General features: G+C 38.9%; 1 protein-coding gene across 9 annotated transcripts in view; it reads right to left on the reverse strand.

Annotated features, from left to right (window-relative positions):
* Positions 1–12,778, reverse strand: part of TNIK (TRAF2 and NCK interacting kinase) — a 401,978-nt gene that overhangs the window by 301,930 nt on the left and 87,270 nt on the right. For all 9 annotated transcript variants that reach the window (XM_031957654.1, XM_031957660.1, XM_031957659.1 and 6 more), the window contains exon 2: positions 4,903–4,968. In XM_031957654.1, coding sequence (XP_031813514.1) covers positions 4,903–4,968 — 66 coding nt within the window. The remainder of the gene's footprint in view (positions 1–4,902; positions 4,969–12,778) is intronic.

Here is a 12,778-nt window from a genome sequence, read left to right on the forward strand (position 1 = left end):
TGGTATCACCCTTTTATGTTTAAATCGTGTATTCCTTTTAGGATATACACACACACCAACTATATATACATACACAAACACACTCACACACACACACACACACACACACACACACACCTCAACTATATATATAGTGTGTGTATATACGTGTGTATATAGATAGATACCCACACACCAAATGTATACAGTATCTATCTATCATTCTATCTATATAGGCTTAGTTATGACATCATTCTTTATGTCTAAATGGTATATTCATTTTTGGGGGGGAATGTGTGTATTTGTTGTTGGTCCATGTCTAGTTTATGCCATACTGTTTTCCAGTTTTTCCCAGCAGTTTTTGTCAAATAGTAAGCACTTAAACTAGAATCTGGAGTTTATCAAATAGTAGATTACTACGGTCATTAACAGTTGTGTTTTGTCTTCCTGATCTATCTCACTGATCTGTTACTTTATTTCTTAGCCAGTTCCAAAGAGTTTTGATGAATGTCATTTTATAATTTAGATTTAGATCTGGTATGATGGGGTCACCTTCTGTTGTATTTTTTCATTAATTCCCTTGATATTCTTGATTTTTTGTTCTTCCAGATGAAATTTGTTTGTTTGTTTTCCCCAACTCTATAAAATAATTTTTGGTAGTTGATTAATATGACACTGAATAAGTGAAGTAATTTAGGTACGATTGTCATTTTTATTATATCAACTCAGCCTACCTATGAGCAATTGATATCTTTCAGTTGTTTAGATTTAACTTTATTTGTGCAAAAAGTGCTTTGTAATTGCATTCATATAGTTCTTGGGTTTGTCTTGGTGGTCAGACTTTATATTGTCTACAAGAATTATTATTCCTGATTTGACCAAATCCAAATTAATTTGACTATGGTTCCTGACTAGTGCAGAAAGAGTAAGTCAGGTGACAGATCAGAACCACAAACACCATGGTGGAAGTTCTACAGACAAAGGACTCAGATCCTCTGGGCCTTGGTTATGATCCAAACAATAAAACGGTTGGTAAAACTGTCAAGAAAATGGCTGGAAAGTAAGGAGAACTTTTAAAAGTGCCTACTATGTGCAAAGTATTCTAGTTGTGGGAGATACTGAGACAAAAATGCAGCCGTCTCATGCATATGCAGAATTCTACCCTAAATATCCTAGAAGAGCTTCTAACAAGGAATTCTTCTATAAAACTAATAATCCTCTAGGACAGTTATGTTTCATTTTAAGATGACTTGACATATGAAAATATGGATTTCTACAGATAAATCTGGGGGTTATTATTTGCTTTAGGAGAAGATTCAACAGAGAATTCATTGAGATAGGCTACCCATCTGCTGCATTTCAAATAATCCAAATGACAAAATGTCTATATGCACATCATTTTTATCCCAGAAAGATATTTTGTTCCTTGAAGTAAGTATACCCTGCTGTGCAAATAACTACCTCCTAATTTATCTGTTTTGTAAGTTCAGATCTCTATGCACTGACCTTTTTTTTATTAAAGCTGGCCAAAACCAAGTAGCTAACTATATATTAGAGGCAAATGGCTCCCCTTCAATCAAGCCCTAATCTGCTCTGTTGTTCAAATGGCCAGCAGGGATTACATTGTCAGCACAGCCAACCAGCCACCGGATGCTCAACAACTTCTGATGACTCAGGAAGGAGTCTCCGTGCTTGAATAGTATACATGCAGTCATATCTAGTTGCCTAGCAACTGGATGTTATACAAAATGGGTATCAATTATATAAGTTCACCACCACTTGGCCAATTAATACCTCACACAGCTCCATAACATAAAGAGCTCTAGTTCTTGGAAGAACACAATCAAAGTACCTATAATGTCCCCATGATCAGTCCAGTCCATATCCCAAATATTCCCACCTAATTAAAAAAAAAAAAGCCAAGAAGAAAAGGTGTTCCATGAGCCCAAGTCTCCAGAGTTAGGTTCAAATACTCTGCGAGAGCTGGAGTACTTCAGCAACCCAATAACTATTATTTCATGTTTACTGAGTGACCCTCTCTGTGCTCAGCTTTTGAGAGATTGAGTTCATCTGGCTGCTGAAAATAAAACTCCAAGCTGTGGGTCAAAGTCCTAAGGAGTTAGATCTAGACTTGATAGAAAGACACAACTGCTTTATAATTAGAGATATTCTAGAGTGGAACAGGATTGTCTTGAAAGCTAGTCGGCTGCCCCTCCCTGTATAGCTTCAGGCAAAGGCTGGATGCCCACTTCTCAAGCCTGGAGTGAAGTGGATTCTCTTTTGGGTGTGGCTTGGATAAAATGGACTGGGAAATGCCTTCCAACTGGTTCCATTACCTACCAGGCTGGCTCTAGTTACTGATCAAAAATAGCCCCATTCTGAGAAAGTCATCCCAATATAAAACTGAGTAGAGATGTGGTGGATAGAGATACAGTGGTGGGTCAGGAGGTCTTGTCTTGTAGCCCTGTGCTGCTCAGTAAGTCACCTAATGTCTGAGTACCCTAAGCTGTTTCCCAAAACTACAAATTACCAATGAGTGACCACTCAGCAACAGCAGGGTTTCCACAGTTATAAGAAGATATCAGCTAACAATTATCCATTAAGGGCCAGGCACTGCACTGAAACACCATCCCTGACCTCGATGAGCATGCATTTTATTGGATGACAGAGGAAATCCAAGAGGGAATGGGGAATTTGCAGCAGATGCTGTGAAGAGCTCCCGGGATCAGATGAAGAGCTGGTAGGGAGCATGGAGGTCAACGTACTGAAACTGAAGCCCAGAGATATGTAATGTAATGACTTACCCAACAACTTACAGAGAATTGAGCCTATATTTGAACCCAAGCTCTCTGGTTCCAAAGTCAGCCCTCCTTTTTTTTCCCATACAACAATGCTCATCCAAAGCCTTGGGCTTCTTAATTCAAACAGAGCTAATTTTGAACAGCCCTTAAATTGGGTTGGCTTTTTCTTTTAAAGAAAGGGTGACATAGTTTTCTTGAAATCAGCACCATCTGGTTATATCCACAAGAAAAATAACCATTTATGCTGGTTCATTTCCAGTGTTTTCCAAAAAATTAGGTTCTCAAGAGTGTCAGATTCATGTATTTTGAAGAACGTTTGAAGTGCACGTACTAAAATTAGGCCAGGTTCCATAGGCAGTCATTTCAATCGACAAGAGGAAGGATTTCAGGCATCAAATGGAATCCTAGTCACTCAGGAAGATTTTTTTTTAATGGGACTTCATGTCTGAATCCACATTAAGAAATGCTCTTTCATGTTTAACACGTATGGGACTACCTGCCATCTAGGGGAGGGGGTAGAGGGAAGGAGAGGAAAAGTTGGAACAAAAGTGTTTGCAATGTTGAGAAATCACCCATGCGTATGTTCTGTCAATAAAAAGCTATAATAATAATACTTTTTAAAAAAAAAAGAAATGCTGTTTCATTTCCCCAGTTAGGAAAAGGATAGCAATTCCTCCAAATTAACATAGAAAAGCAGTTTCTAGAAGTTCCTATTGTCAGTCTACTTTCTTTTAGCAGGTGAAAATCACCTAGTGCAAACTGAAGCAACAATCATAATCACTTTGGATTTTTTCCTGAAGATGTAGATTTTCCTCTATTTTCTATTAAATGAGTCAGATTTTAACTCTTCAAGGGAAAAAAAAGAAAGGCAAACAACAAACTTAAAAGAAGATATGGATAAGGGTCACACAAAATGAAGATGCAAGTCCCCATAGGTACCATTAGTCTCACTGGAGGGAATGACCATATTAGTGAAGTCACAGATTTATCAGAGTACAGATAAAATCTGAACTCAAGTTCTTAAAAAGAATCAAGAAATGGGAGCTCTATCAGTGTCTCAAATTTTAATTATATTTCCTAAATGATACAACTTACTCTCAACAGAAGGCCAAGATATGGATGTTTTTCTACTAACACTACTTACAAAATGTATTTAGGTTCTGCTGCAGGCCATCACCAAATCTACTTTTCTGGCCTTGATTATTTAATAGCTTAAAACTCTGTAGTAGATGGCAGCTTTCATTCCCCTTGAAAACCTGCTTCGGCAGTAATTAGAGTCACCAAGAGCTGAGCAAGCCTCAAGGAGGTTTCAAAATCTGAAATCAGATTTCATTTGTCATGAAGAAATACCACAATAAGTAATTTAAAAACAACAGAAACAGTCAAATTATAGAATCCAAGTTAGACAATGAGAAAGTAATGAATTTCCTAAAGACTACAGCTTGAAGGCATCCTGCCATCTGACTTAATTGTCCTATGGTACTAGGGATGTATTGGTACCTATTCACCTCCAGTGTAATGCCCCTGTTCAGCTGCAGTGGGTGCTGAGCTTATCTCTCTCTGTTCTAAGTAGGGAAATATAGTCCTGGTGATATATAAGATTTAAGAATCTATTGACGTGTTTCCAGTTGGATCATCCAAGTGTCTCATCATATAAGAAATTAAAGCTCTATTTACAAAATCTCAGGGACATCAGAATCCATCTGGCCCAATCGTAATCTGAATAGAGATGCCTTCTACTGCATTTGCCTTTAATATTCAGCCTTCATTAGGAGATCCCTAATAAGAGAGAACCTACCTCCCCAAGGAATCCAGGTTATCCTTTGAGACAACTCTTAAGTCTCTGACTGTATCTCCATTATCTTTATTCCCCCCGCAAATTGCCCTGTGACAACATGTAGAATAAGTCCAATCCTTCTTCCATGTGACAACCCTCCAAATAACTTCAAGACAATTATGTGCCTTCCCAGAAATAACCATCACCTCCTCTATAGATGCAAGAGCCCATTAACTTTAATGAATTCTGTAGGAACTGGTGGGCTCAAATAAATTCCACCAAGCGGTCAATATTCACCTATAGGGAAATACAAAATAAACCTTGGTCATATGTCTGTGATCTTACCTTATAGACTTGGCCATAGGTTCCATTTCCAACAAGTTCCACTAATTCAAAGATCCCTGCAGGGTCCTGAAAAAAAAAAGCAACAAAAATGGAATCTATTACTAATGAATTGTTTTAATCCAAGAAATAATCTATTTCAAGCAAGAGAGGGTAAGCATCTCAACAAGTGAAACTCACAGAGCCCATGAATGTTGATATTAAGTAACTGAGACATGGTCCAAAAAAGTAAATTGGTAAAGATTTACTTTATTAATTCTATTTTATATTCCAAGTATATCAATTCAAATCCTGGGGACTAAGATATACCTTTAAATGAAATTAAAAGTTAATGATGATGAAAATAATAATAACAACTAATATTTATACATTTTAAGATTTGGAAAGTACATATAATATGTCTGATCTTCCAAACAATCCTGATAGCTCCTATATACAGTGATTCTATACGTATATTTATATTTATTTAAAAGTGCTATTCCATACACATTTATATTTCACTACAAAGAAAGACATCTCTGAATTGATTACATTAGGCAAGAGCTATTCCTCATCCTTACCTCATTCTGATCTTTTCCCTTCCCCCTTCTCTGGCTTCCTTCTTTCAGGATCTTGCCCAAGCAATCATTCCTCTCTCCATTTCTCCCTCTCCCTCCCTTCCTCTCCCTCTCCTTCTCCCTTTCCCTTTCCATCCCTTCCTCCCTCCATATCTCTCTCTCTACCCCCTCTGTTTCTCTCTGTCTCCCTATCTCTCTGTCTGTCTCTTTGTCTCTGTCTCTCAGTCTGTCTTTCTCTCTCTCTTTCCCTACCTCCCCTGTGTCCTCAAATCTTTTCCACTCTGATGATTTCCTTCAATATCTCCAAAGATGTTCATCTCCCTCTTAATTCTTGGGAGGAAAGAGAAAAGGAAGGGCTAAGGTTAGAAGCCTTCCCTTGTCTCTCTCTCCACCTTCTACATATCATCCCTTCCATTTCTCTCTGTGTTACTGCCAATCTCCTGGCATATAAATGATCCTGTATATTCAGTGATTCCCCTTCCTTGGCAGCTACTCACATCCAATTCTGCAATCTGGCTTCCATCCCTACCACTCAACTTCATCTGCTCTTTTAAAAGGTCACCACACGTTCTTATCACAAAAATCCAGGGGGGTTTCTCAGACTTTCTCCTCTTGGTTTCTTTGTAGCTCTAGCTCTTGAGGATCCCTGGCTCCTGCAGGATACACTCTCTAGTCTCTGACTTCAGAGAGTCCACCCTATTCTTTTCACCCTTTTCTCTGTCTCCTTTTTTGAAGATCATTTCTTCTTTCTTCCTGACCCCTTACTCTTAGTGTTCCCCAAGTTTCCATTCTCAGGTCTCTTTTTCCAGTTTACTAAGGCTATGATAAACCATTTTTTAATCAAGGGGCTTGTCCCTCTCTACACTTTCCACATACCTATTATCAAGAATTAAATATAGGCTGATACAAACAAGCATTCTTAATATTTGGGAATTCATGGGAAAATCTGTAAGCATCCTTCATAATTCCATGCCTTACCTCATAAGACTTCTTCTTAGCCTTGCCTTTTTTATTTAGCATTAAAAGAAAGATTTCAACCCAGGTATCTCCTAAAACTAATACGACTCTTCTCTCCATTATCCCATATGGACTCAGAATTTTTCATAATATTTTTACCCATGGAAGAAAGCAGAAGGAAATACATTTCTCTGCCAAAGCAACATGGATTTAGAGCTACAACCACTAGATGACCTTAGAGGTAATCTAATCTGATGAGAATCATGTATTGAGAGTAAGAAGGGATCTCTAAGACCATCTAATACAATCCACTCATATTACAGATGGAGAAACTGAAGCCCAGAGTGGTCGTAGGTCACAGAATCAGAGATTTGAATCTAGAATAAACTCCCAAAGCCAACCTGATCCACTCCTTTCATTTTACAGACAGAGAAACTGAGGTTTAAGGAGACTGGTTTTCCCAAAGACTACTCTGTCCAAAGTCTTGCTATGTAGGCAGTAGGTGATAGAACCAAGATTTCAGAAGTAGCAGCAGCAAGGAGCACCCAGCCAAGTGAAGGCTTCCGGTATTTTAGAATGCAGCATAAGATAAAAGTAGCCCTGGGTAAGCGTGTCCCTAGAAACAAGGAGGCACAATCAAGGGAAACAGTCAAGCAAGGATGGCCCTAAATCTGTAAGTTTTACTTCAAGAAGAAAAATCTAAATTTAAAAATGAAACAAAAACAAGGAAAAAAAAAAAAACTAGCCAGCTGCCTTTTTTCCTATATTGAACTTCCCAGGAGTTTGCTCAGTGATGCTTCAGGAACAAATTTGGAGCTAGGCTCTCCATTTGCTTGAAATATCCCAATTTTACTTTCAACATTTTGACTCAGAAATGGAGAGCAAGGAGAAGGGTGACAGTATATTATATTTGTTCAAGGTTCCTGAAAAGCATAACGAGGGGGAAAGAGTAAAGAATAGGAAACAGTTCTGAGAAACCTCATCTGTCTGTATTTAATCAAGGCTGACATGGTCCAGAAAAGTATGCCTGACTTGTTCATCCTTTCTTGGACAGGAGCTTCCAAAGGTCTGGCAACCTCCAGTCCCTTAAGTTGGTCAGGAAGAGAGGAGGCTCAACAGGGTGTCACAGCTGTTCCCAATTCTCCTTGACCTGCCTCTTCTGAATGCTAATTAGACCTTTTAAAAACCTCTCTAATGGTGATTTAATAGAAAATACATCAAATTTGGAGTTGGACCCTGGGAGAAGTGAGTGGATGCCTTCTCTCTCACCAACCCTGAATCAGCAGAAAAATGCAAATTTAAAGGTGTAATAAATAAAAACAAGGAGAAAAAAATCCATGTTCACATCCCATGTGTACCATTTTCTATCTGCAGGACCCTGAGAAAAAAATCACTCAAGAGCTAAGGATTTCTCTCTAGAAAATAAGAGATTAGTTTGAGGTTCTACTTCATATTAATCAGGTTGGCAAAGATGGCCAAAAAAGGAAAATGGCCAGTGTTCAAGAAGCTGTGTTAGTTACTAAGGCACTATCAGTAGAGTTATGAATTGTTACAGCTATACGGAACTCTAAGTCACTGTTACCTCTGCCCTTTGTCCCCAAAGTACTTCTAGTAGGCTTATATCCCAAAGAGAAAGGAAAAAGGGAATGGACAACTGTCTTGTGGCACAAAAACATGGAAATCCCAACAATTGGGATGGAGCTAAATGAATTCTGGTGTCTGAATGTGATGGAATCAATTGTACTATGATAAAAAAATGGCAAAAGGAAGATGCTGAGAAAAACCTGGAAAAATTCTATGAACTTAAGTAAAGCTGAATGAGAATGACTGAGAGAAGCCAACAAAGACACAAATAAGTCAATGGAAATAGAAGGTATATGGGGGAGATGAGGGGAAAATACTAGAACCTGGGAGAAATTACAAAGTACAAAGTGCCTTGTTTTAGAAGGCACTGGGAGGAGTTACAAGGGCACTAGAACTTGGGAATCTCAAGATAGACCTCAAGTGGGAGACTTCAAACAAGCTGATTCCTGAAGGAAGTTAGTCATTCCAAGAAGTGCTATAGTAGTAAGAGATTCCAGGCATGAGGCACAGCCTGGGCAAAAGTACGGAGGAAGGAGATTTCTCTCCCCCAGATCCCTAAAGGAATGAAGATGTGTGGATATGGTCCTAGTGATATTTTTTTCCATAAGTATCAATCTGATAGATTTCCTGCCTCCAAGGCAAGTCATCCCAAAGTGACTGCCACAGACACACCACTGCCTTCTTGATGCTTCCATATGCAAAATTCCATATCTTAGGGACTCTAAGATAGGCACCGAGAAGCTATTATCACGCAGTGTAACAGAGGGAAATGTTTAATTTACTAAGTAAGTTACAAGTAAGTCATTTTGACATAATGGATAGGGGCTGAGCTGGAGTCAGGAAAAGCTGGTTTCAAACCCATCCTTCATCACTCACTAGCTCTGGGATTCTGGGGAAGCTTTTTAATCTCCACCTGCCTCAGACTCCCTAAGATTTACCTGCTAAGACATAAACTTAATATTGCCCCACTTCCATGCTTTGGCCTAAGCTGTCCCCCTTGACTTGACTGCTCTCTCTCTGTACCTCTCTGACCTTTAAAATCCCACAAGAGGTTTTTCCTAATTCTCTTTATTGTAACATTCCCCCTACTCCTTCCCACTTCTCTGTCACCCCTCAAATTACTTTTGTTTCATATATATATATATATCTTTTGCATATTTATCTATATACATGAGAACAGCTAAGTGGTACAGTGTACAGGGATTGAAATTAGATTGACTCATCTTTCCCCAGACACTTAGTAGCTGGACAAATCACTTCACCCTGTTTACCTCAGTTTCCTCAACTGGAAAATGAACTGGAGAAGAAAATGACAAACCCTTCAGAATCTTTGCCAAGAAAATCAGACATGACTGAAACAACTCAACAACAACCATCTATGTACATGTTGCTTCCTCCCAAAAGAAGGTAAGTCCCTGGGGGCAAGAACCACAACATTTCTGTCACTTTTCCCAGTGGTTAGCACAGTGCCTGACACACAGTAGGCATTTAATAAGTGCTCATTGGATTAAATGGAATTGAATGCCACACACAGGCAAGATGGCAGTTCCTTCATTTAGTCACATGCTAATTAAGTTATGGGGAATGTGAAAACTGAGTGGCAAGCACCAACTTAATTTGGGATTTCTGCTATTCGCCAAGATGGAAGACTGGGAAGGTTACAGACACCAAAAAGAAATGAGTCAATCTATGACATCTACCAAGTCCAGAAATCCCCCTGGGCTACACATTACTTTATTCAGATCTTAACCTTTGGTGGTAGTCAGGAAAATATGTCCAGTGCCAAGCTAGAGTTCATCTGCATTGTTTCATGATCTTTTCCTCTGTCTGTCTCTATCTCCCTGCATCTCCCTCCATCCTATCTCTCTCTGTTTCTCTCTCTGTCTCTCTTTCTATATCAGTCTCTGTCTCCGTCTCTCTGTCTTTGTCTCTGTCTGTTTCTCTCTCCATCCCTCCCTCCCTCCCTTCCTCCTTCCCCTCCTCCATGTGTCTGTGTGTATGCACATCTCTTGCCTTAGAGTAGGAATGAGTCTTAGAAGTAATTTATCCAAGAGGTGTCAAACATACAAGTCACATCATTCCTGGGTGGTCCAAAACAGGATTAAAATGGAAAACATTTAACAAAATTGTATGTATGTATGTATGTATACACACACACACACACACACACTTATCTGTTTAGTTTTATATATATATATATATATATATATATATATATATATAAAAAACTAAACAGATAATTTTACATTTTACAACTAAGTCAAAATGGAGCTTACAGCGCTCCATCGGTACCTATTAACGGCCTCCATTTCTCTTTGCCTCTGGCACCACTGATGGAGCCCACCACCCTCCACTTACAGATAAGGCTAGAGAAATAAAGATGTGGAGGACTGCTGAGGGAACATGGGCCACTGATGATCTCGAAGGCAGGTCCCCTGATTCCACACTGAATGACCTCCGAGTACTGGTATCTCAGCACAATTAGGCTTCTCTATCTTCTCTAAGACTTCGACCATTCACAGATTAGCATTCAGGTGACATAATGCTGGGTTCGGGGTTTTATTTCCCATTTTGCTTCTGACATACAAAAAATTCCTTGAACTGAAATGAATTAAAAGACTTCCTAGCGAACATTTTTTCTCCACTTGAAAGGTTTCAAAGCACTTTTACATACGTTAGCAATCGAGTGTCAAAATTATCTTATAAAGTAGACTTTACAATTATTCTTCATTGTCTTCTTGTTGCTAATTGTCTCTTTGTGACCCCATTTAGAGTTTTCTTGGCAAAGAGAGTGGATTGGTTTGCCATTTCCTTCTCTAGCTTATTTTACAGATAAGGAAACTGAGGTAACCAGGACAAAGTGACTTGCCCAGGGTCACATAATTTGTGTCTGAGACCAAATTTGAACTCAAGCTTTCCTAACTTCAGATCTGGCACTCTATCTAAGTGCCAGCTAACTGCCCATTACAGTCATCACATTTCCATTTTACAGATGAAGCGGTTCTATGTCACACAGAGAGTGAATATTAGAGGGAAGACCCACATCTCTCCATTTTACCATAGTTGTGTTGCATTTATTAACAAGCATATGAAGATATAAAGGCAAAGAGGATGGTGAAAAGTGTGTCAGATCAGACAGGACATAGACCCTAAACTCTAATTTAATGACTAAACATCTCCAACAGAGAGGTTTCCACTTTTGATAAGCAGTCCCCATAAAAAATCTGAAAGAGCAGGACCTCACGTCCAGCATCCTTGTCGGGACCAGCCTCTCCCATGATCCTGGCAAATGAGCACGCTGGGTAAATGAAGAGACCTCACAAACCTAAAACTAACTACTCCTCCTTGAACCATATTTAGCAGGTATTTTGTTAGACTTTAGACAAAACTGACAAGCATATGCTTATGAAAGCAAAACAGAACAAAGAAAACAGCAACAGTAGGAGAATTCTCCATATTTATCTTGAATCTTTGTGCCTTTTTCGCATCATCAGAGCCCTGACGTAGCCAGGCAGGGGTGCTGAGTCAGCCCCTCTTGGGCACGAGTCTGTGCTGCCTTCTCAGCTTTTGCAAGGTAGAAAACAGCTTTAAATATTTAATATTTCCAGAAATATTTGAAAGTTGCTACCAATTTCCTGAGGTCTCCGAATGGCAGATCTTCTGCCCTAGACAAACAGGTCCTGTGCCAGGATGCTGGTCTATGTTCCCCGCTCCAGACCAGAACAGAGATGGTGGGTTTTGCTCTCACATGTCATCCTGTCCACACAGAGAGAGGCTGGGCAGGGAATTTAATCTAGTGGCTGAACTGTATTGATAATGCATTGGTTAAAGAAAGAAAGACATGAATGATTAATGAGGGGATACACTTAAGCATCTCAAGCCCAAACTTTTAAGTCTTGACCCTGCCTCACTCTAATCACCACATAACCATAAGCCAGTCACTTCACTTCTCAAAAAGGATTTCCCAGTTTATCAACTGGCAGTAATAATACTTGCCTGATCTATTTTTAAAGAGGATCCAATGAGGTAACATACCTGAATGTACTAATGAGCATGATGCAAACCCCAAGCAAACGCTTCCTCAACTCAAATCCACTTTAAAAAAAAATTTTTTTTTTAATTTTTGCTGAGACAATTGCCCAGGGTCACATAGCTAGGAAGTGTTAAGTATCTGAGACCAGATTTGAACTCAGGTCCTCCTGATTTCATGGCTGGTGCTCTATCCACTGGGCCACCTAGCTGCCCTTTAAATCTACTTTTGACAGGTTGGATTTCCCCTCTGCTTCCACCCTGCTAATTCCGTTCCCTTTCAGATTGACTCTCTATATATTGAATATGTAGTTAATGATCTACTGATCATCCTGCCATCTGGGGGAGGGGGTGGAGGTAAGAGGTGAAAAATTGGAAGAAGAGGTTTGGCAATTGTTAATGCTGTAAAGTTACCCATACATATAACTTGTAAATAAAAGACTATTAAATTTAAAAAAATAATAATAACATTTATTCCTAGAGATTCTTGTGAGGATCAAATGGGACATCACATATAAAATGTTTTGTAAATGTCAAAGCATTATCTAAATAACCCATCATATTTAACTTTTCTAGAGTTCTAGATAGGTAATTAATTTCCTTGATTATTTGGTGGGGAAGAATAGATATGTTTTATTCTAAAAGGAGGTACATTGAGATTACTAACTTTGCTCCCTATCAATTGTTTACCTTTTCCTGTAAATATTTAGATGTTATGCCATTTGGTGCATGTATTTTGACTATTAAAATTC

Source organism: Sarcophilus harrisii, chromosome 3 (genome assembly GCF_902635505.1).
Source record: "Sarcophilus harrisii chromosome 3, mSarHar1.11, whole genome shotgun sequence".
Taxonomy (NCBI): domain Eukaryota; kingdom Metazoa; phylum Chordata; class Mammalia; order Dasyuromorphia; family Dasyuridae; genus Sarcophilus; species Sarcophilus harrisii.